The sequence below is a fragment of the Sinohyriopsis cumingii genome, unplaced genomic scaffold (genome assembly GCF_028554795.1).
Source record: "Sinohyriopsis cumingii isolate HCF-2022 unplaced genomic scaffold, ASM2855479v2 utg000198l, whole genome shotgun sequence".
In the NCBI taxonomy this organism is placed as follows: Eukaryota; Metazoa; Mollusca; class Bivalvia; order Unionida; family Unionidae; genus Sinohyriopsis; species Sinohyriopsis cumingii.
The window spans coordinates 3,547,098-3,573,147 of NW_028315875.1; the positions used below are offsets into that span (position 1 = coordinate 3,547,098).

At 35.9% G+C, this 26,050-nt stretch overlaps 1 protein-coding gene across 4 annotated transcripts in view; it reads right to left on the bottom strand.

The window, feature by feature from the left end:
* Positions 1-772: 772 nt before the first annotated feature.
* Positions 773-26,050, bottom strand: part of LOC149774591 (transmembrane anterior posterior transformation protein 1 homolog) — a 51,120-nt gene continuing 25,842 nt past the window's right edge. For all 4 annotated transcript variants that reach the window (XM_089945103.1, XM_089945100.1, XM_089945101.1 and 1 more), the window contains 5 exons: positions 18,493-18,643; positions 8,183-8,292; positions 7,086-7,145; positions 5,916-6,067; positions 773-1,576 (listed from right to left, as the gene is read on the bottom strand). In XM_089945103.1, the coding sequence (XP_089801229.1) occupies positions 904-1,576; positions 5,916-6,067; positions 7,086-7,145; positions 8,183-8,292; positions 18,493-18,643 (1,146 nt within the window). In that variant the 3' untranslated portion in view covers positions 773-903. The remainder of the gene's footprint in view (positions 1,577-5,915; positions 6,068-7,085; positions 7,146-8,182; positions 8,293-18,492; positions 18,644-26,050) is intronic.

The window sequence follows — 26,050 nt, forward strand, 5'->3', positions numbered from 1 at the left end:
GCCACTCTCCTGGCTCCCATGTTCCACCGATGGTAATAAAGTCTGGCAACAAGCAGGCACCCCAATCATATGCAATGGTGTCATTGCAGGCCTTTCTTTCCACTTGGGGCTTCTTCAGCGGAATTACCATGGTCAGCCAACCTGGGTTGTGCCACTAACACCAGAATGAATTACTGAATGGCATGCGTGATCAGGCGACTTAAAAAAGGAAGCCAATGTGTCAGCAATGACATCTGTACGGGGTGCATAAAACTAGGCGGAGCGGAATCAGTTCTGCTGCTGGATTGAATAAACTGAGGAGTTGCAAAAACTCTCTCACTGAAATCCAAGTCTTGTTAGAAACAGACATGATGAGTTTGATGTTTTATGGGACGTGAACACAAGGAAGCCGCACTAGATTCTGGTTCGTTAAGAACCCAGATGGACAAAGTTCTGGCATGGACAAATGTGTGACTTTTCCCAATGCACTAAAAAGGCCCAGATGATCTAAAAGAGAACGAAGAATGTTCATGCCTTGGAAACGGATAGAACTTACCATGCTGATTAATGAATATGAAGTCAAAGACCGAGTGTCTAATTTCCACTATGATGGCACATTATATGGCAAAGGAATTGGAAAACAAATTTTTCCTCTAGTTTAATATGACATGATACATTGATTATGTTCTTTGAGTTGGCAGTGGGACAGATTCAAAATGGGATGACGATATAGCAAGACTAACAAATATTGTCCAGAAAGTACACTTAAATATGTAAAAATAAAAAACCACAATTCTATGGAGGCCATAACATTTTTATGGGATTTAGATTCAACATTTCACTCACATGCTCATAAATTGCTTAAGTTTGTCCACTGCTTGAAATATCTAGTATAGGGAATGATAAAATAAGTCACTCACTCTTTCAATGCTGGTCACCAGCATCAGTAGAAAGACTTAATTTGGCTTCTCCATGATTGGGAGATAGGTTTTCATTCTGATGAATATTACTGTCAACCACATTTGACATAGAATCTATCTGGCTACCCAAAGATTCATCCTCCTTCATTGATCCTACAGTGTTGCTTGCCGCATTAATTTTGTGTCTCTGTCTAACTTGAGAATCTTCCTCAAAAGGTTTGTCATGACTGAGAGAAACTGCACTTAAAACAGTCTCATCTCCCTGCCCTTCAATTTTATGTTTCTCCTCCAATTTTTTGTCAGTTCTGTGATTCAATTCTTGTGAATCCATTGAAATTTTATCCAAACCAAATGTAGTGTTGGAAGTCATTGTATCCACTTCTCCTTTCTCCAGCCACCCCTCTCGTGAATCTCTCTTGCTTTCATGCATTGTTTCCAATGCTGTATCTGACGAGGCTTTGCACAGATTGGACTGTGGCTCATTTCCTGTCTCACTATTTCCCATCATCTTCCTGTAAGCCTGTGTATCTAAAAAGCTGTCTGACAGGCGGCGAGTCTCCGAAGCTACCATGGGCCACTCATCATCTTGACGGGTATCTGGTTCTTTATATGTCTGAATGATGTCATAGGAATGTCCCAGTAAAATTATACTGATTAGTATCTTGAAAGACATCAGACTGAAAATAAAATAAAGTAACTATAAAATAAAGTAATTACAGCAACTCTGATGACTTGTTATCACAAATCCCCATAGCGTTATTGTTACAAATTACCTACATCCCACCCCCAGACAGTGACACAAAGGATCATAACCTTAAATCTGTTACATTTATGATGTTTCTTCATGTTATGACTGCAGATATAAAGTTTTGATACATTGTACCTTTTAACCATCAACATGGAGCCCCATACAGGCATCAGGAGATGGAGAATACCAAATACACAAGGTAACTATAAAATTTAATAAATTTCTACCCTGCTGTTCAATGAGATGTTGCAACTAATATGGCAACAACTTCAGAATTACCACGTGAAAACTCAACTGATGGCCAACAGTGACCTTCTGGATCATACTGTGGCAACTAGAAAATTACATCAATGCATTTAGTATATTATATACTTTACACTAAAAACATTTTGAACTGCAATTCAATTCACAGCATAATCTTTCTTTGATTGTGATGCTGCTAGTTTCTGCATTAAGCTGTCATTTTTTCGTGTGACTAGTCTGGTATGGAGATATAAGTGGCCAGTCTAAACATGACCTGTACAATCAACTGCTAAAGATACTGGTCCAGAAAAAGAAGCAAGTGGAGAAAACAGAAGTAAGATCACACTCTGAGTCAGCAGAAAATGCAAATATGGCTGGGACTTAATATCAATTGCTTTCAGAAGAACATAGAGATTAAAGCCTTGTATAGGTGAATTGGAGGCCAGGTAACAAGTAGAGAGATGGTTTAGTGAACTCCGATTAATGGATTGTAATGGGTGTCCTAAGGCTGAAGCAAATGATGACTTCTGGCATATACTACTAAATATAACCTTGTGGTTCTTAAAAAATTACCCTTTAATCTGCCTTTCAATGTTTTCTGCACAGACTCAATGAAAAAGATTATGCAGAGAGTCCAAAAATACCAAGTAAATCCAATAATTCTTGTAAAATACAAGAAGATGCTGTATAAAACATTTCTGGTGTAGTAATTAATTAGATATATAGAAATAGTGTATCCCCTAGGGTCCCATATACAATACGTTTCATTATCACTAGCAAAAAATGAGCATGCCTTTATAATGTCAATTTCCAATAGTAATTCATGTTCACATTGAGCTGAATCTCCTAGGACCAGTAGCAAGATTTAAATTTATTTTTCTGAGACTAATCGTGTATTTCTTATCATTCACAACTACAATTACTGTAAATGTAAGAAGTGAATCTTCAATGTATATACCTATTTACACTTCACTAAGTCTTGTTAAGAAATGGTTTTACATGACAAGTCTCAATATTAGACACATCTTGCCAAAACCTGATGAGGCAAAACTGATTTTCCTCACTACAGATGCACAAAATAATGAAATCAGTATGGGGGATATGAAATTTAAAGAACAGACCCAGGTCTGATTTTTTTGTTGTGCATAATGCCTGGTTTATTTTGCTTGATGACAGACCTAAAACCCTAAAACCAACAATATTCTTAAAAATGACCTAATTTTTCTATGGCTAAAGATATTGTTATAAAATCTAGCATTTTTAAGTACATTTTCCTGCTGAATTTATTTTTGATGTCAGTTATTTTCTATGTGTAGGTGGTTGTTGTTGTTGTTATTGTTATAGGGTTTAATGCCATTTTTCAGCACAAGATAGGCTATACATGGCGGCAAGTATTAATGGTGGAGGAAGAACCCGGGAAAATCCCGGAAAGAACCATCGACCCACGAGAAGCTACCAGCAAGCTTTCTCACATATCCACATTGGCCGAATCCTAGATTCGAACCCACACAGACGTGTAGGTGGTAGTTAGTTAACTAAGAAAAATCATGTCAAATTTCTACAATTTTATTTACAAACATGCTCATAAGTGAAGGTTTTTATTTGCCATTTCATCACTTTTATTTACATATCTTTTACAGATTAATGTTCATGTCTGCTTTCTAATACTACAGCTTGTCCACCTATTTGCTCATTTTTTGAAATAGCTCAATTCAATCTGAAGTATGTTTTTTACTTAAACAGTTTCTTTCTGGCACTCTTTACAAGTCTGAGTGCAAACATTAAAATTCAACTTAAAGCTATCTGAATACAGACTGAATGTTAATTGTGGGCTAATTAATTACTACTTGAGTTTTGATTTTTGTCAGGAATGCTGGTGTTTCAAACATGTTTTCAAAGTGGTCAGATACATTTTTGAAGCCTGTAACTTTTTTCTTATGGTCTTACTTGATTTTCTGTTTTCAAAGTCTGGTGAATTTTTATTCATTGTATTGAACCTTGAGTCCAACTTTATAAAAAAAACATGAGTAAGTTTGCTAGCAGCTCTGATTTCTTGAGGAAAGTTTTGATATCTAGTAAAACTTTTGAAGATTAGATATAAGTTTTGTTTAAGGATGTGGTTCAATATTTATTCTTTTATCATTTCATATTTCTGGCACAAGGGGCCAGGATAATCCATTCTGCATGGCAAAAGAAATAAAAGGCCTGAACAGCATAGAATATCTGTATTACCAGAATAATGAAGTGTGTGGTTTTGTAATATTTTTTAAACAAAATTTTGTAGATACCTGACTTTGAGATTTTGCCAGCCAAAGTCTTCATATTTGTAGAATACTTCATTTTGTGGATTAACTTCTAAAGAATCCAAAAGAACAAATCTATGCCAACAAGAAATGACGTGACTTCAGTTTAATATAAACAATACCATCACCTGTGAGTGAAAATAAAGCACATGTCAAGATCAATCACTTACATGTAACATCCAAGGGCCAACAACTCTTAGGCTAATCAGTTATTAAATTACATATTCTATTCCTTTCAACCCTTTCCATAATATTGCACCATCCATTACTTTCTGATGACCATGGTCTCAACACGGTGGTTAATGAGTGGTATAATTCAACTTCAATCCTCATTGGTTTACAGAATGTCATCATTCCATACATGAACCAAATAAAGCAGTTAGCAAGTAGGTCAACATATAATGTATTCAGAGCCCATCAAAGCATGAACTTCCTATCAAACTTGAAACACAATGTAATCACTTTTATGTCTCAGCCTCATGAATGAATCAGCTTCAACCACCATACTTTACTTAAAACTTCCTCAATCAAGCTGATTCATGCTGGATGGAAAATTGCAGCTCACATGAATGGACCAACTTCAACCACCAGACTTTACTTAAAATTTCCTCAATCAAGTTGATTCATGCTGGATGGATAATTGCGGCTCACATGAATGGACCAACTTAACCACTAGACTTTACTTAAAATCAATCAAGGTGATTCATGCTGGATGGATAATTGTGGCTCACGTGAATGGACCAACTTCAACCACTAGACTTTACTTAAAATCAATCAAGCTGATTCATGCTGGATGGATAATTGTGGCTCACATGAATGGACCAACTTCAACCACTAGGCTTTACTTAAAACTTCCTCAATCAAGCTGATTCATGCTGGATGGATAATTGCGGCTCACATGAATGGACCAATTTCAACCACCAGACTTTACTTAAAACTTCATCAATCAAGCTGATTCATGCTGGATGGATAATTGCGGCTCACATGAATGGACCAACTTCAACTACTACACTTTACTTAAAACTTCCTCAATCAAGGTGATTCATGCTGGATGGAAAATTGTGGCTCACATGAATGGACCAACTTCAACCACCAGACTTTACTTAAAAATTCCTCGATCAAGCTGATTCATGCCAGATGGAAAATTGTGGCTAACATGAAAATGTGTCAAAATTTGACCTAATTATCCAGAAATATTTACGTGTGTACCAGTAGCCTTGATTGGTATGATGTTGATTCAGTGAGTTTTGTCCAAAAATCAGTGAAGTATGAGCTTTAATTCTTTATATATAACTAGTGTTTCATCTGTAATTGTGCTTCAAGCTATAGTTCTATTATTTTAGTCATGTTATTCATTGGGATTAATGCATGCATGAGTATTTAAATTGTTTATCAAAACATTTCACTTGAACGAAGAATAAATAGATCTGAACAAGTACCATGTTTGTTTTTTTTAAACATAGCTTTAACAATTTTAGTCATATCGCTATGGTGTCTGCAGTATGGCAGTTTTTAATGATGTCAAGCACTGCGGCATCATGATGCAGACATGTAGCATGATGTCCCACCCAGTCACATTATCCCGACACCAGTCCAACCAGTCCTAACACTTAATACAGAGTGCCAAGCAAGGCAGCTACTAGTACCAAATGCGACACATCTGACTTGCTATCTGATAAATGCAGGTTCAAACAAAGCAAGTATGAAACTTTGAAATCTTACCAAAAATAGAACAGAATCAAGACCAGGACAAGAAGTCCAGTGCTACACCCCAACTTGATGGACTTGACACAAATCCTGAGAAGAAGGCAAGCTAACGGTAGAGGAGTAAGTCCCATTCTTCTGGACACCAGGTCCGAGTGGTCAGTAAAGGCCTGTAAAAATGAAAGCACATCACTGTCATGCATATTTATGCACAAGATCTTGCATGAGTATTCACTGCATACTGAAATTTATCAAACGAGTTGAATAATATTCAACGCCTAAGTTTTCACCAAGTTACAGCTTGTAATTTGCAATCTGTTTCACAACTTTTACATTTAATGAATGCAAGAATTATGTTTATGACTGTACTTATCACAAAAACTGAAAGACTTCATTAAGTAATAACAATGTTAGGTGACACTGCTACCTATGTGTTATGTAACAGTGTAGCATAACATTTTTATGACATGAGTTTATAATGTTTATTAATCGTAAACGTGATGAGCATTTTTTTTTGTTGCTGTTATACTGAGGTATCTCTAAATCTGATGTACAATCACTAAATACCTTCATATTTCAACTTAGTTTGAAAAGTACAGAAAATCTGGTTAAAACCTTTTTGTTTCCTTGTGCACATCAGTTAATGCTGATCAATATTCAAAAAGAAACACTATAAAATGAACTGGAGCTGCACATACAACACATCAGATGACTGGAGACTATCACCATATTTATCCTGTTCAGCTTAAACTGAGATCAAAACACAGTTCAGGTTTGTGGCACATGAAATGGAGGGAGGGTTTACAGTATTAAAAATCAAGTAGGTTTGTTGGATACGAAATGGGGGGAGGGGTTACAGTATTAAAAATCAAGTAGATTTGTTGGATATGAAATGGGGGGAGGGGTTACAGTATTAAAAATCAAGTAGGTTTGTTGGATACGAAATGGGGGGAGGGGTTACAGTATTAAAAATCATGTAGGTTTGTTGGATACGAAATGGGGGGAGGAGTTACAGTATTAAAAATTAAGTAGGTTACTTAATGTGAAAGCAATTGGAGTAATGTATCTTGTGCAAGAACATACTATGGTAACTGAAACAGAATGGTAGGACTTGACCCTTGTAGGTTTCAAACATTTTCAAGGCATACAGTGTCTTGACATCATCAAACCAAGGTGCCTAGAGCTTACCTGACCCTGTCTACTGACTGCCATGTCTCTTGCCAAGTTAAATTTGTATAGCCGATAGATCTGAAAAAACAAAAAAAAATCCATGACAACAAATTTATATTTTTCTACATCATTTCAGTCATGACATATCTAAGAATAAACAACTGCATTTAATACTGAGTATTACTTATCTTTGTAAGAAAGTAATTAATTGATAATCATACAACAATGTAAGACATCACCCATGATATAAGATATGGGGTTGATGACATGTCACCCTAATTCTTGATGAGCTATAGCTATATGTGCCTGGGGGACTGGACAAATTTTCAAGAACATGTCACATGGTTGGTACTGATACTGTTATGCAGCTAAGAGTCCAATTTCTTACTATACTTTGATGCTTTTTTACTGACAGAAGTGTATCCTTGCACAAGCAAGTGGTGGTTTTGTTTATCAAGATATGTTGGCAGCCATTTCAGTTGGTTGAAGAACAAGGAATGCAGGGGTGATAACTCCTCCATATGATGTCTCGTAATGCTATAAATCAAAAGAATTTGAGGTCTTATCAATGATTACCATAGAGCTGAGGTCACAAAATGCCAGTCCTCTAGCATTCAGTTTCCTAATAAACTGACCAACTAAATTTCCATCGACTTTTCACTCCAGCTAATCCCATTTCCATACATTTTTCAAGCCTTTATCTAAACTTCTCGTGTCATGGTCTCTCTCAACAACTCGGTACGCCATTTTTTGCAAGCGCGCTTCTTCTTTCCATTGCCATCAGTTTCCATTACATGAAGATACATTGGATGAATTTAAACTTTTGACCAATCAGAATACTCTTTACAAGAGTCATGTGCTAACTAATATATGGAACAAATAAGTTACAAGGGTCATTGCAGAATGGGACCTAACAGACCATTTTTAAAAAACCAGATTAGATATATTTTAAAAAATGGACTATATCAAGAAAAATCTGTTTCAAGTCAGGAGAAAAGCGGAATTCCACTTTAAAATGGAGAAAAATTTTGTCTGATAAAAGGTCAATGAAATGATTGAGCAAGTCTATGCCAAATTAACAAGCAATTATCATGGATTATTTTATCTTTGCTTACATCAGCTGGAATTTCATTAAACTTGTTGATAAAGGCATGCTTTCCCCAGTCGACAAATAGCTCAGCTATCAGCACAAGGGATGCATCAGGCAGTAGCATCCAGATGTGCTCTGTAATAAAGAATAGCGTTATCATAAATTCTCATTAACAGTGTGACCATTGAACTTGATGATCATACTAGCAAAAAAAAAATGGTGAAATATAGACGTGTTTAACTTTCTAAACAATAATTTTTACATAGTTAAAGGTCCAAGCAACTGAAAGTCATAAACAGGTTATAAGCTGATGTGCATTTTCTAGTGTTACACTTAGTCAAATATCCATCCATCTAAAATGTTCATTAAATAGAAAGTATAGGAAACAATGGTCAGTCACCTACAGTCTATCAAATAACAGCTGAATAAATATTTAAAATTCATCAAATTGGTACAGGTACATGACTATAGGTAACTTATATCAGCAGAATGAGAAAAAACAACAGAGTTAATTTTTTCACTGTCGCACAATAATTGAGCATACATTAGTTTACCAACACAGAAAACCTATGAGGTCTATTTTCTACAGGGTCCAACCAAAATCATTAGGCATCATTTACTATCATTTGCTTTTCAAGGCACTGTTCTTTGAAGTATTAAAACTGTATAATCACTTTTACTTTTTACGAGTCGATAAATGACCAATGTCACAATGTCAGAATCACATCAAGTTACGTCCAATCTATCACATTTTAAAATGCTATGGCACCATGAGATAACAAGTGCTGTCACCCTGATTAACGTTATAATGTACCAATTACATCATATACTTTGGACAAGTACTTTTTGCCATAAATTTTATGTAATGATAATTACTTCAGGATAGATATTCAACCAATAGTGCAAGAAAATGCACACCAACCTCCATGCAATTTAACAACTTTGGATTAAATGAATCCATAGCTATGTAAGAATATCAATCTTGGATTAACTGAATCCATAGCTATGTAAGAATATCAATTTTGTTAAATGTCAAATATGTCTACATCCTTAACCTGTGTATAATATATCTGAGTTTGATGTCACATAATGCAATGGCATGACATACCTGTCCCTTGAGAACTGTAAAAGATGAATCTTCTATCTGAGAAGCAAATATGACAAGCCTTTAGTCTGAGAAGGGAATACGACAAGCCTTTAGTCTTAGAAATGAATATGACAAGCCTTTAATCTGAGAAGGGAATATAACAATACTTTGATTTAAGAAGTGAATATGACAAAATATTGATCGGAGAATTGAATATGACAAGCCTTTCATATGAGAAGTGAACAAGACAAGCCTCCGAGACCTATGCTGCCCTCCAGCATAGTTGTTGTTGTAGGGTTTAATGCCATTTTTCAGCACACGATAGGCTATACATGGCGGCCAGTGTTAATGATGGAGGAAGAACCCCGGAAAGAACCACTGACCCACAAGAAGCTATTAGCAAGCTTTCTCACATACCCACATTGGCGAAATCCGAGACTCAAATGCACACAGACAGAGGTGAGATGGCAGTGAACCATAACGGAGAGATCTTGAGACCACTCTGCCACTCCCTGAGTAAAAAAGTAATTCATAAATCATCTTAAATAAATCATGGAGTTTTTGAACATATGTTGCCAGTGTTAGAGATTAATAAGACTGGTGTATGGCTATTTACAAAATTCAATTAAGTTTTTGGAGAGTGAACTCAAAACCAGTCCGAACTTCCTGTAAAGTTTGTGTGCAAAATCAACACAAAACTTGTTGAAATGTTTGCATTAAAAAGATTGATTAAATTCAATCTAAATATAAAGAAATCATGGATGAAAATAGAATTGATAAAGGTTGATAATATTTTGGTCTCACTACCTCAACCTTAATTTAATTCAAACGTCAAAATCTGATTCAAGTCTATATTGAAGTAAACAATAACAGTAAGCATTTTTTGATTGAAATCACATGCAGAGTGAATTGTGAACCTTGATCTGCTGGTGTTATCATAATGCAGTGACATATATGGGGCTGGTGTTATACAATGCAATCACAGATATCTTGTTGGTGTTATCATTATGTAGTGACAGATATGGGGCTGGTGTTATACAATGCAATCACAGATATCATCTTGGTGTTATCATTATGCAGTGACATATATGGGGCTGGTGTTATACAATGCAATCACAGATATCTTGTTGGTGTTATCATTATGCAGTGATAGATATGGGGCTGGTGTTATACAATGCAATCACAGATATCTTGTTGGTGTTATCATTATGCAGTGATAGATATGGGGCTGGTGTTATACAATGCAATCACAGATATCTTGTTGGTGTTATCATTATGCAGTGACAGATATGGGGCTGGTGTTATACAATGCAATCACAGATATCTTGTTGGTGTTGTCATTATGCAGTGATAGATATGGGGCTGGTGTTATACAATGCAATCACAGATATCTTGTTGGTGTTGTCATTATGCAGTGATAGATATGGGGCTGGTGTTATACAATGCAATCACAGATATCTTGTTGGTGTTATCATTATGCAGTGATAGATATGGGGCTGGTGTTATACAATGCAATCACAGATATCTTGTTGGTGTTATCATTATGCAGTGACAGATATGGGGCTGGTGTTATACAATGCAATCACAGATATCTTGTTGGTGTTGTCATTATGCAGTGATAGATATGGGGCTGGTGTTATACAATGCAATCACATATATCTTCCTGGTGTTATCATTATGCAGAGACAGATATGGGGCTGGTGTTATACAATGCAATCACAGATATCTTCTTGGTGTTATCATTATGCAGTGACATATATGGGGCTGGTGTTATACAATGCAATCACATATATCTTCCTGGTGTTATCATAATGCAGTGACATATATGGGGCTGGTGTTATACAATGCAATCACATATATCTTCCTGGTGTTATCATTCTGTAGTGACAGATATGGGGCTGGTGTTATACAATGCAATCACAGATATCTTGGTGTTATCATTATGCAGTGACAAATGGGTCTAGTGTTATATAATGCAATCACAGATATCTTGGTGTTATCATTATGTAGTGACATATGGGGCTGGTGTTATATAATGCAATCAAAGATATCTTGGTGTTATCAATATGTAATGACAGATCTGGGTCTATGTTGTTTCCAGCTGAGTCAGCATTATAATGTAGAATATGGTAATATGGTAGTAACGCACTTGCTTAGCACATGTGCACAAACAGGATCAATCTCCACTCTCAGACTGGTTTGTTATCACTTATCCAAGGCTGGTTTCCTAAGAATTCTTTCACTGCCTTTATATCAAAGATCACATTATGCATATACATGTTGGAGTCTGCAATGTATGCAAGTTTGCTTTTAAAAACAAAGGCCAGGATATTTCCTTTATTTCCCTCATCTAAAATGTGGGGTACATTTTAGTTAATCACAGGTTAGATTACCTTACATTATTTACAAATAGCCAACTGACTAGCTGATATCTTGATAAAACCTATACTGACAAGAGATGATAAAGCATTTAATTGTTATAACAAATAGCCAATGGTTTACATGGCTTAGCAAGAAAAACAGGTCATTTAGTGCCGAGGCAGTTGGAGTTGAGACCCATCCCTAAGGACACATGACAGCAGATGAACCATGCTGATTTGATGGTAGGATTCAAACCTGCACCCATGGTCACAACTCCAGCACACAAATCCACTGAGACTCTTGCCTCCATTTGTCCTCTCTTAGGACATGCAGGAGGGTCCATTGGTTCTAGTCTACATAACTAAACCCAACATGGGTTGATGACATAAGCATATATGTGTGTATATATATATATCTCTTAAAGCCTCCAAAATAACATTTTTGGGAAACAGACGATTCCAATAGATGAGTTGAAATGTCAGTTGGTAACTTAACATGTCAGAAATTTGAAACAGGGCTACAATAATTCTTTAATGTAATATTTCTGAATTGTTCTAATACTCTACAATCCTAAAGAGGTTGGATAAAACAGTGCAGGTGTGCAAGTTCATCTCCTAAACTCTAGACTTGTAAAATTAAATAATTGCCCCAAGCTCTCTGTACTTAGTTAACATTAGGCCTAACACAGTCCCTCACACCATGTGAAGTGTGGCTTTTCTCCAAACATCAGTCTCTCACACCGTGTTATGTGGAGCAGCTTCTTAACATCAGTCCCTTACACAATGTGATGTGTGGCAGAATCAAACATTAGTCCTTCACACTATGTGATGTGTGGTTTTATCCTAACATCAATGATCAGTCCCTTACACAATGTGACATGCAGCAGTGCCCTAACATCAGTCTCTTAAACCATGTGATGTTTGGTAGTCTACACAAATCAGTCCCATACACCATGTGATGTGTGCTTTTGTCCTAACATCAATGATCAGTCCCTCACACAATGTGACATATGGCAGTGTCCTAACATCAGTCTCCCACACCATGTGATGTCTGGTAGTCTAGGAAAATCAGTCCCTGACACCATGTTGTCAATCACACCATGTGACAGGTGGCAGTGTCCTAACATCATTCCCTCACACCATGTGACATGTGGCAGTGTCCTAACATCATTCCCTCACACCAAGTGACATGTGGCAGTGTCCTAACATCATTCCCTCACACCATGTGATGTATGGCAGACAAGGCCTTAAAACAAAATAATTGCTATCTAACCCTAATCAGAACAAAAAGGAAAAGAAAGAAGCAGCAAAACCTTTATTATCACCTACAAAATACAAGTTAAGAGCTAGTTCACCAAAAACCTTAACCAAACAAATATGCTAAGTAAATATTACATATTATCAAGGCCTTATGCCTGCACACTTATCTTTTTTTAAAATAAATTATGTACATGACAAGAAAACAAAAAATACATTTTTTTAGTACATATGTATGAAAAAAAAACAACAAAAAGCTGGAGAAAGAAATAAAGAATGAAATGACAATACTGAAAATGGTTCAAAAGCAAATCCAGAACAAAAGCTACACAAGTTCTAGTAGATCACTGAATGAAATATGTCATCATTTTCTTATTATTGGTAATCATTTTTCCCTAAATTTTTTTATATTAAATTTCATCTATATCATATGATTCTTTTAATTTTTCAAGGAAAAATGTCTAGCAGGGGTAAAACACTTAAGAAGCCCTTATGTGAATCCCATGTTTGGTTGCAATATGATACATTATCTCAATACTTGTGTTGCAATACAATACATACCATGATATGTATCACATGTTTGGTTGCAATATGATACATATCTCAGTACCCATGTTGCAATACAATACATACCATGATATGCATCACATGTTTCAATATGATACATTATCTCAATACTTGTGTTGCAATACAATACATACCATGATATGCAGCACATGGTTACCATGCAATATGGTACATTATCTCAATACTTGTGTTGCAATACAATACATACCATGATATGTACCACATGTTTGGTTGCAATATGATACATATCTCAGTACCCATGTTGCAATACAATAATACCATGACATGCATCACATGTTTTTTGGTTGCAATATGGTACATATCTCAATACCCATGTTGCAATACAATAATACCATGATATGCATCACATGTTTTTTGGTTGCAATATGGTACATTACCTCAATACCCATGTTGCAATACAATAATACCATGATATGCATCACATGTTTGGTTGGAATATGATACATATCTCAGTACCCATGTTGCAATACAATACATATCATGATGTTTCATAAGGTTACCATGCAATATAACAAATACTGTGATAAAGGATACAATACATATCATGATACATTTTCCTACATTGTCTTTTGTCTTTGCATGTAATCTTTACGTCAGGTTGTTGGTGTCGTAAGCTTTTGAGCAAGTTACTAGTACAGCCTGAATAATTAATGACCATCTTGCAAATTCTAAAAATACTGCATCTCTATTTGTTACAAAGCATACAATGTTTTCTAATAATATAACCATTCAAATTCGATAATGCTTCCAGATAAGAAACTTTAGTTAAGATTTTATATGCTATTATGTGATTGGAAGTTATTTTCTTACACTGACCGTGAATCTATAAATAATCTTCCATATTTAAATTTTTAAAAAAAAACAAATGTTCAGAATATATATATATATATATATATATATATATATATATATATATATATATATATATATATATACACACACACACATCCTCACCCAATATATTTCTTTAAAGTTAAAAGGACTTTTCCTTTTGCAATATAGTTTAGCACATTCAATACATGCAGTATTCAACACTATTATTTCATCACATTTATATATAGGTCATATAATGTTTTACAAAAATCAGAATAATCATCTTAGTAGAATCCAACTATATTTACCACTTATACACCCTCACCCACAATGACTACAACAGTTATAATTGTCAAATATTGTAAGTATTGCATCTAAAGACAAACACTAATGTTGTTTAGATGTAGCATGATAACATATGCTAGTGACAGCTATGGCGTGACCTGTCCATCCAAAGTACACAATTTTTACAGATAAAAAAAAAACAGCATAAAACGTTTGATAGTTTTGAGGTATTTCACATTTAATAAATAGATGTTATATGAAATTAACAATAAATAAATAAAAAAAATTTACAAGGAAACAACTCCATCAAGCCAAGCAGACAACAACAATGATCAGATTGAGATGATGGGACTAAGATAAAGAAAGTAAAGTTAGCAAAAAAGCAAGATTACTGTCGCATTGGTGAGAAACACACACACACCAGCTCATATATGGAAATTTTTTCTAATATTTTAATATTTAAGTTGGCAACAAGAAGTGCATTTAGTTCTCAAAAAAACAGTCACAATTGGTTACTAACTTCATTGGTGTATGAAACTATCTCCTGGTTTATAAGTGAAAGTTCTATTTTTGTTTATAGCTGGCAGAATAATTCCTTGGAACTAATGTTTGATGTACCAACTCAAAATAAATTTTTTCTGCTTTGATTTGTCTAGTAGACAAGCTGAAGCTGATCCCTGTTTGCATAATTTAGTATTTTTTTTTAATACTTATAATATAGCATCACATGAAATTACAAAAAGGATTTATTAACTTATAGCATTCTAAGCAATCTGGGGATTACAATATAAAATTAATAATAATAATAATAATAATGAGGACTTTGTATAGCGCCTAATCTTTAGAAGCTCTAAGCGCTTTACAACATTAGACAACACCTATAAGATAAAAAACATATAAGGATATGATCACAAAAACAAAAACCTTTGAAATTAGAAAACATTAAAAAAAACATGCTGAGAATATTTAAGGTAAGTAACATTATTAGGTCTTTAAGTTTGTTCTTGCAGTCGAAATAAGTGAGTTTTGAGAGCCCTCTTGAATATGATCATTGTGTCTTTGTGTTTAAGTTCAGTGGGCAATTCATTCCACGTTGCTGGGCCCTGGTATGCAAAAGAACGCCGTCCATATGAATATGGAATATGAATAATCTGTTCACTTTTGAATTCAAGGCATTGCTGATAATAGTCATATGATGATACAATCCACATATGCTTGAGTCACATGACCAAAACAATTTCAAATGATCAAAGTTGCATATAAGTTTCTCATTATGGATAGAACAGCAACTACTGCCAGTGTTTTATGAATGGAGAACTTCCTCACTTTTCACACATTTAATATTTCTCTCTCTTCCGGGTAAACTCTGTTTGGTCTCTACTGAAATCGAAACCCTCATTTGTCTCCCTTTCTAGCTGTATAAGTGTTAATCTGTTGACTATTTCTAATTTTAAACTATTCCTTACCACAGTTTGAAGAAGCATATGCATAGTTAGCTTATCCAGCAACAAGTTAGGAAACTTCTCTAACATTGTTACATGTAGAATTGTCCACAGTTCAAAGGTTTTGTCTCATGGATATCACTCCTCCAAAATGCATGACCTGGCTTGTCATAAGAGTTGATTAAAATGCTACTTTCCAACACAAAAGGGAACCGCTCTGGTGGCCTAGTGGTTAGAGCATCAACCTTGGATGTGGGAGGTCACGGGTTCGATCGCCTACCGAGTCATACCAAAGTCTTAAAAAAAGGTACTGACAGCTGCCTCACTTGGCACTCAGCATTAAGAGGTTAGTGTTAGGACTGGTCAGCCTAGTGTCAGGATAATGTGACTGGGTGGGACATCATGCTAAATGTCTGTGGCATGATGCCTCAGTGCTAGACATCACTATAAGCTGCCACACTGCAGACATTGTAGTGATGTGACTGAAAAATAGTTAAAGCTATGTTAAAAATCCAAATCACACACACACCAACATAAAAGGGTTATTTTTTCCCATAATTTCTGTAAATATTACACAACATACCACAAATATTGGTGTTGTATTGTAACCATATACAATGAAACAGTCAAGATTTCTGAAACCCTGCATTAAATTTTGTTTTTTTCTTTCGTGGTTCATCAAACCCAGCATCCGACATCATTTTAGAATGACTGTCCTCCATCTGGAAATAAACTCCACTTCATTCTTCACTTTATTCATTCTGTCATTCACTTTGCATATTCACACCAGCACTGACCTGAAGCTGAAAAGAATCAATAATTTTCGGCCCACTCTCACCATTCAGAAATGAACCATCGTTTGTGCATTGCAAATGTGAGGAAAGGGTGTCAATTGCAGAAGCCCTCTAATACACATTTTTCTGTGGTTAATAAAGAGCAGATATCAAGGCGTTCTTTTGTATGAAGCTACACCATGATCTGCATTCTTTGGAATGAATAAAGGTACTTTGACCAAAACAAGTTTTGAGATTTTTATAAATTCAGTTTATCTTCATGGTTAAATAAAAATTTGATAATGCATTGAGTGCATTCTTATGTGCATAACTTGAAGCTAATTTGCAGGAGTTATCATGCATTACTTCTTTCCAAGTGTGCCAATTTGTATTTTTTTGGTGTGATTTGCAGATATGCATGCCTTGGAAGCATCTCTAGAGAGTCTTATCAACAGGTGAAATCAGAACCCAACTACCCATTACAACAATACAGGTACACCATTACACGTACACAATACACCAATACAGGTACACCATTACACCAATAGAGGTCCACCATTACACCAATACAGGTACACCAATACACCAATACAGGTACACCAATACACCAATACAGGTACACCAATACAGGTACACCAATACAGGTATAGTGGTTGATTCATCAAATTACCAACAGAGCTGCATACAAATAACCTAGCTAGATGATTCTACCATGACAAAAGCTTGAGAAATAAACTTAAAGTACAAAATCGTAACCAAAATCAGCAAAACATGTAATACTAGTAAAAATGGCTTATTTTTTTGAAAGATAGTGTGGCATTCATCAAGATGCATCTTCTCACCATGATTCCAGGTGTAACAGTATTTACACAGTGTGCATAAAAACTAACCTAAATGCAAAACCTTAACCACAAATGTACAAACAATGTCCATGTACATAGTTCCCTTTGCCCCCTTCCAGCAAGTAGGTGTTCTGAAAACCAGTCTGTACATAGTGCCCTTTGCCCCCTTCCAGCAAGCAGGTGGTCTGAAAACCAGTCTGTACATAGTGCCCTTTGCCCCTTCCAGCAAGTAGGTGTTCTGAAAACCAGTCTATACATAGTGCCCTTTGCCCCCTTCCAGCAAGTAGGTGTTCTGAAAACCAGTCTGTACATAGTGTCCTTTGCCCCCTTCCAACAAGCAGGTGTTCTGAAAACCAGTCCAAAACTGCTGCTTAGGAACTAGGAAAAAGAATGGTTGAGACGCAGGCTGTACAGGTGGTTTTATATTACAGATGTAGTTTTATACTACAGATGTGGTTTTATATATGTGGTTTTATATTACAGCTGTGGTTTTATAAAAGTCGTTTTGTATTACAAATGCCAACACCGCGGTAGTATGAACTCTATAACAGCAAGCTAAAATATGCAAATGGAGAATTTTTAAGCAAAACTTTCAAGCAAATGTTCTATTATTATGACCTTGACCATGACCCCAATGTCAAAAAGGCAAGCAAGTGTGTCACATAATAAACTGTGACCCTTGTTTCAAAATGATCCATGCCAAGTATGATTAGAATCAATCAAAATGCTTAAAAAAAGTAAACAAATAAAAAAACTTAATTCAAAACCGTAACAAACTGTTGATAACAACACTGATGCCAAAAACGTTTCTGCAACAACCTGCTTTATAGGGGTCATCAAAAATGACCAAAGTTAAAAAGTTTCCTTTTGAGTCATATAATTACCTACCAGGGTCCCAGTTAACTTCAGACATGTTACGAATGAAGACAACAAACAGCAATATGATGTAATGGAACCTTTCCTTCACGTCGCTGCAAGAAATCTGGTACAGGTTCTTTGTGTCCACCTTCCTGAATAAATTACTTTTTATTTCGACAAACTGAAAAGAGGGAGTATACAGAATAAAACATTTTCATATTCTTGTTTTTACTGACAAATCATGCTGATATAAAAGCAGTGCACACGGCAAAGAAACATTAAAATCAATGTACAGGGTGATCAAAATTTATGCAAGGGTTATATTCTGATGTGCGCATGTAATTTGAGATTTGCATAAATTAAGATCATTTTCTCCATAGACATTCAGTATGTTACAACTAGGGGATGCTTCTGCATAGTAGATTAAAATAAAAAATTAATAAAAGTTTTCATACAAAGCATACGAAAACGAACATAAAAGATAGGAAACATAAAGAAACATGAAATTATGAATTTTAATCAATAGAAAATACGTACATGAAATTAAAAACAAAAGCTGCATCAAACACAAGTGTTGATACCCTTTTCAAAAAGACAATAATGCTTACATATCTTGTTCGAAACTGTCTGAAGAGACAACAAGCGATATGCTTGGGCATGCAAGCATGCCACCTGAAGTGAGAGACTCATCTGCAGATGACACTCTGAAGAAAGAGTCCAGTCTTATGTTCTCTTTTTTCTCATAAAAGCTCTTCATAACAAGCAACTGCATCCATAACTTTGCGTTGAATTAGTGAACTTCAATTTGTATCTGGATCATTATCCTCCATTAAAGTGCAGGCAGCAGTGACATATTAAGACGTCAGACAAAACTTTCAATATATAGACTGATGAGCATGTTGCTGCTCATAAGCCTCTTGCTGGCTGGAATGTTTTTTGTTCTTCATCCAAACATTCTTGTTCAAAATCCAACAGGTCTTCATTTGTCAACTCCTCAGTGTAGGATTCCAAAAGCTGCTTGATGTCAATCTTTGTAGTGTCTCTTCTGCCAGTCTGACTTTGTTTGCAGACTTTACATAGGCGTTATTTGCTAACGCAATGGTGTTTTTGATATCTAAGCCATCACAAGAAAGATAAAACTGAGGACAAAGTTTTTTTCCAAATGCTATTCATGCAATGTGGTGAAACCTCCAGCCATGACATTTTTACAAATTGCAAGGCATCCTTGATGTTAAATGCCTTGTTTGCTTCTACATGTACTTTCACTAAGGTTCAAAGCATGCTGTATCATGGCGTAACTCAGACCAGCTTCATACCTTTTCACTACTTCAAGTTTAACCTCTAAATAAATAGCCTTCCTTGGTCTCTTCGGACAATCACTTGCTCATTTTTTATATGCCATCACTAATAATAATGTTAAAACATTTGTTGTTGTTGTGGGTTTAATGCCATTTTTCAGCACACGATAGTCTATACATGGCAGCCAGTATTAATGGTGGAGGAAGAACCCGGAAAAAACCACCAACCCACGAGAAGCTACTGGCAAGCTTTCCCACATACCCACACTGGCTGATTAGATACTCGAACCCACGCAGACAGAGGTGAGATGGCAGTGATCCATAATGGAGAGTGCTTTAGACCACTCAGCCACTCTAGGTCATCTTTATAAAAAAACTGAAACAAATAATTTACTTTGTAACAAACAATTTGTACGTGTACATACGTACTCAGCACGCAGGCCACAATAAACAAAATGGTGGGCGCATAAGAGCTGGGCATTGTGGGTAATGTTTGCATGCGGCAGTGGCACAGTCTATGTGTAGGAGAGAGTTATCTCAATAGTAGCAATCTTTTTCGCATTTTTTCCCATATTGCATGAACTGAGATCATGTATATTGTGATCACACTGTATTCATTTTCTCCCATTTAATTCTACAGCATTTCAAAACAGTCTCAAATCTTAAAATTGTACCATTCAATAAACTGACTGGTCAAAATTACATACAACATATCTGTAGCCAATATCCAGAATATATACAATATATAAACAGTTAGAAAATTAGGAAAACAAGAGTATTATTTACAGCACATTACTCATATGCCCCTGTGTTTAATGGCATTTTATATAGCCACTAATTGGCTTGGGTATGTGGTCTTAAATTAAACTTACTGTATAGAAACCATTATTTTCTTATCAGACCATTGACCTTTGCACTCTAAAATATATAGGTTTCTTTACTAGCCTAAGTGCAAGCCAATGACAAATCTGGTCAATGACTTTGCCCTAAAAATAAAAGTTTATGCGAAAAAATTATTTTCTTTAAGTCACAATGAACTGACAACCCAAAATCAAAAGGACTTTTCAATACCATAGGTGCAAGCCTTTCATGAATTTTGGACAAGTTATAAGGTCTTCAAATCAAAATAAGCGAAACCCTTTTTCTTCTTTCACCTGCAGTAATCTTGACCTTAGATCGATTGACACCCAAACCACCAGGTTTCTTTCATATCCAAAGTGTAAGCCATCCACAAACTTTAGTGAAGATGCCAAATCGACATCTGAAATTTGTTTACAGAAACCATTTTTCATCCAATGACCTTTATCTTTAATCACTGGATCCCAAAATCATTAGGCTTCAACTGTTCAGTAGTACAGTAAAACCTGTTATGAGAAACCAACCCTTCTGCCAATCAAAAGCAGTCTCTCAAGACATGTGGTCTCATAAGAAGTGTGTGAAAATGGACTGTTTTCCAGGACCAATAGCATTGTTGAAGAAGGAAACCCATACTCACTGTACATGTATCATATCCTACATTCATAAATCTTGTTAAATATTGCATGCATTCCTCTCAAAATATTTTTATATAATAAAGATATACATTTTCAAACAACATTTATATTTGAACATCACATGAATATGTTCCTTCTTCCAGTGTTAGAATTTTTCTTTTTTTTTTCATCGGAGGTTCCGCCATTGTTATTAGTGTTGACGTAATAACGATGAGATGTATTTTGGTTTTTATCAGGTTTTGGGGAAATATGAAATAAGTATATATTATGTACCAATGAATGAAACCAAAAGACATAATTAACTCATCAAGAAACAATACATTTTTTTTTGATGAAGTTTGATTTAATAGCATTATAGCTCAATAAACAAAGGTTGCAATCATCTGCACCCAGGTAAACAGATGGTGGCTTGGTGAAACACTGTTACAAAAGAAATAAAATTTAAAAAATGAATCCAGAAATGATTCTCACTTACTAGTATAAAAGACAAAGAACTCATTCACCCCCACCCACCAGGCATTACAGATTAACTGGAAAGACAAACAATGTACTCAACTCTACACTGAAGCCCTTTCAAAAGATTTCTCACTGGGACATTAGAACTACTGGTGTTGTGTTTTTTTTTACAAAGATAATGAAAAAATATAAAACCTCTAAGTACGTCCTTTGAAAAAATGGTTAATCTTACTGACTATTCACATGACTTAGGCACTACAATGGAGGTTTGTGACATGTACTTTAGTCTGGTTTACAAATGACACCATAGGCTGGACTTGTAAATTTCACAAAACTGATAGCTCGCCAATTTTGTTTAAAAAAATACATTAGAACAGTATTTATTATTTATGCAGTCATTGTTACAAAGGATTAAATGATGGTTAGTGGTGTATATCTTGCTATATGGTTGTTCAACTGTAGTGTTATTTAATGTGCACTTTGTTTGCATACTACATCTATCCTGAGCTCTTGTGTTTACAAAGGATTAAGTCAAGGTCAGTTGTGTTGACCTTTTTTTTTTTGCGATGCAGTCATTCATAGCAGTGTTGAAATGCATATTTTGCCAAGACATCACGGTCGATGGTCACATTCAGCAGGTGGTTGTTCATAACAGTGCAATTATATAATAAAATCGATCTGTGCATCACAATTGTGGTCGGAAATGACAGGTGTTGCTCATAGCAAAGGTCGCAGTTTTTAATGTATAAGCAGTTTAGTCCAGGTCTGTGACATACAACTAAAGTTATCATGTAGAAGACCATTTTTCTTCTTTTCGAGACAGTGACCTTAACCTCTAAACCCAAATCCTGACAGACTTCTTCCATACCCAAAGTACAAGCCAGTCTCAAAGTTTGGTCAATGTCAGTAATGCAGAAGTAATGTTACTGTATTGTGAAGATTCTATCACAGTGACCCTGAGATTTGGACCCCAAAATCAAACTATTTACAAAGATTGGTAATGGCTGACTGTGACGGACATGAGTTACTATGCAGAAGTGAACTAGGAAACATGAATGGACAATACCATAACATAATACTCTCCACCCTATGGCAGAGATAAAAAAAATTATCATTAATATCTTATTGTACTACATGTAAAACTAAAGCATATCAATAACATCATAGACAAAGAACTAAAAACACAACACTTCTCCACTGATAACTTACAGGCACAGAATGGTGCAGCTGTGGAATGCCAGTTAGGCACAGCCAGTAGGGCTGCAGCAGATAGCTAGAGTTCACCATTTTTCAGTGATATGGTCAGTACATATGGTCATCTGGCTGGCATTGCAGTCTGGTGATCACAGGATGCCATCACTATAGAAACTGTTGAGAGATGTGTTAGTGAGCTGGATGGTCAGGTTGCCAGTCTGAGATGACCGATGCACGACTTCTAAAACCATACACTGACTGTCCATATGGCTGCATCAGTTGGTCATCAGCCTGGATCAGTCAGTGAAGTCAAAAAGTAATCCCACAAGCCCAGTTTCAATTTTCCATGCATGGGCAGGGATGGGGATTTGTTGTTTATTTGGGTGTAATGCCATTCCTCAACACAATACTAATGGCAGCCAGTTTATCTGGTTGAGTAAGAAGCCAAGAAAACCCTGGTATTACTGACCCACAGAAAGCTACTGGCAGCTTCTCTCGTACCCAAATGGTGGAGTCTGAGACTCAAACCATTGTGGACAGATGTGAGATATCATTGATCAGTAAAGAATACTCTGCCACCCAGGGCCCCAATATGGATTTGTACCCTGTGGACTGCCAATTTGTTTGTTTGGCCAATTCTATCATCAAAGCCATGAGATGGATGTGGGTAAAGCAATGACAAATCTGGGTAAATGGGTCAGCATCATGACAAATCTAGGTAAATGGGTCAGCATCATGGCAAATCTGGGTAAATGGGTCAGCATCATGACAAATCTGGGTAAATGGGTCAGCATCATGACAAATCTAGGTAAATGGGTCAGCATCATGGCAAATCTGGCTAAATGGGTCAGCATCATGGCAAATCTGGGTAAATGGGTCAGCATCATACCTGGGTAAATGGGTCAAATTACTTCTATTTCAGCACCATTTAGTTATGGTATGATCTGGGGGGAAAAGAGGGCTGTTCATTTAGTAATGCTTAGCCAATCATATTCTGTATGTAAGGAAAGTGTGTGTGGTATTATGATATAGTAAATATAGATAGATAAATACAAGTGAATAGTCAGAACAAGATACAAGTTTGCGATAAGAAATGGGAACTTAAAAGAGAAACTTTATAAAAGGACTTACAAGACATAGCCAAAAAGAGAAACAGATATACAAGATGGAGAATTAACAGAAGAGATAGAATCCCTAACAGATATAATGGTGTGATAGATAGATATTATGAGTTGATAACTATATCAAGAAAGCATGTAGCTAAACTGTAATGTAAAATTTGGAGAGGTGGACAGAACTTTAGAGTGTGTATATTAGATATAAACAGTAGTTTGCAAAATGGCTAAGTGTTTAAAATAATGTACTACTGAACTCCCCTCACCCTAAAGCCAGAAGAAGAGAACCCTCCAGTCAGAAGTGGTAGAGAACCCAGCAGGTCATAAAATAAGACCCAAAAAGTCAGATATGCACAAAGTCTAACATTCTGAATTACTAAACAGCTGAAAACAAATGACTGATAGTCAAAATGAAGTGTAAGTTTCAGTGGATTTTAGCACGTACTGTTCATAGCTGAAAATGAACGTTGGCCACCTAGCATGACAACGGGAGTAACCTGTAATGGTTACTTCCCTTTTTCTACTGATACATAAACATAAAGCTGTTCTCTTGTCTTTCAGAGAAGGCTGGATTTAGCTGTCTCTAATATTAATACAAATAAGTAATGTATTTAATGTAGAAATACAGTCTTGTAGAACTTCAGGACTGTCATGCTCCAAGCTCAGAATGCCCAAGTGTATGCAGTATCAGTGATCAAATGCTGGCTTCTGGCTCTCCAAAAGATCTTGGAATTTCCCATGTCTCGTCATTTGTCCGACAGACGGTTCATCATGTGATACGGGTGTGTCAACTAATCTAGTTAAGGTTTTCCTCTCCACTCACTGTGGGTGTTGGCCTTATCAGGCATAGCTTCTAAGTCCATGTATATCATTCCTGGCAGCAGAGAAGAAAAAGTGCAACTGTCCCTGGGAGTAATCGAGTATCTATCCATTAGACATGTCATTAACATCAGACCCACTGGCTATACTGGCAGCCAGGCAACTGACTTGGTCACTGGAACTGACAGCTGGAAGGTGGGTTCAGTGTATAACTGGACAGCAACTAGAGGAGCAGCAAAGAGCAAAGACTGTTAATACTTGCCTCAAAAGGTCAGTACCCCATGCACTAGGAATTACAGGCACTAACGCCAGTACAAGACATGCAAGGGAACTTATGCCCACTAGGCTGCAAAAAAAAGTTGGAGGTTAATCTCCTATGAACTCCAAGTCTATATTGCAAAGATGCAATACAAGAATGATAAAAACGTCCCAAATGCAAATGCATCACCACTGTGCGAGTCTCCTCATCTGTGACTCAAGCAGCACTTGAGTAGTGCGTAGCATGGACACATCCAATGCACACTAATATTTTGCCGCAAACTGGCTGGATATTACATCCATTACGGTCACTAAAGACATGGTTCTAAAAATCTTTGAGAAGGGGAGGGGACACTGTAGCACTCGCTAATCTAGCTATAGAGCTATAAAAGGACACTTTAGGGTTAAGACTTAAGATGTTAATGTCCACAGATTTGAAATTTCCCGTCTCTCTTTCTGCCCTTTAAAAGTTTCTGCAAAAAAACATAATTCCATTGACTTTGTTGAGCAATCACTGCAAGATGAAGCTGACCAAAACTTGGAAAATGCAAGGCACAGCTCTTCAATGTCCTTGTTAACCTAAAACATTTGGCATTTGAAACTTATTGTTGCTATTGTATATCTGAAAAAACAATGAGAAAAACATTTTTAATAATGAGAAAAAAACAAATGTGTCAACCATATCAACATCTGCATTTGTAATTAAAACATGGACATCAACCATTTCACAATAAAATGTACAAACAGCAAGTATAAGCAATACACTGTGTGACTACAAGGTCAGAAAAGCAAAGTTAAGAAACTGCCAAAAAATAGGCACAACTATCAACGAAACTTGAAAACATAAAGTTACCAATATTTTGCAGTTAGATTAGTTAACAATACTATTCAAATCTGCCATTTAAATGGGTAGAATTAATGAAGGTCATAATGACCATCATGTTGGATACTGAAT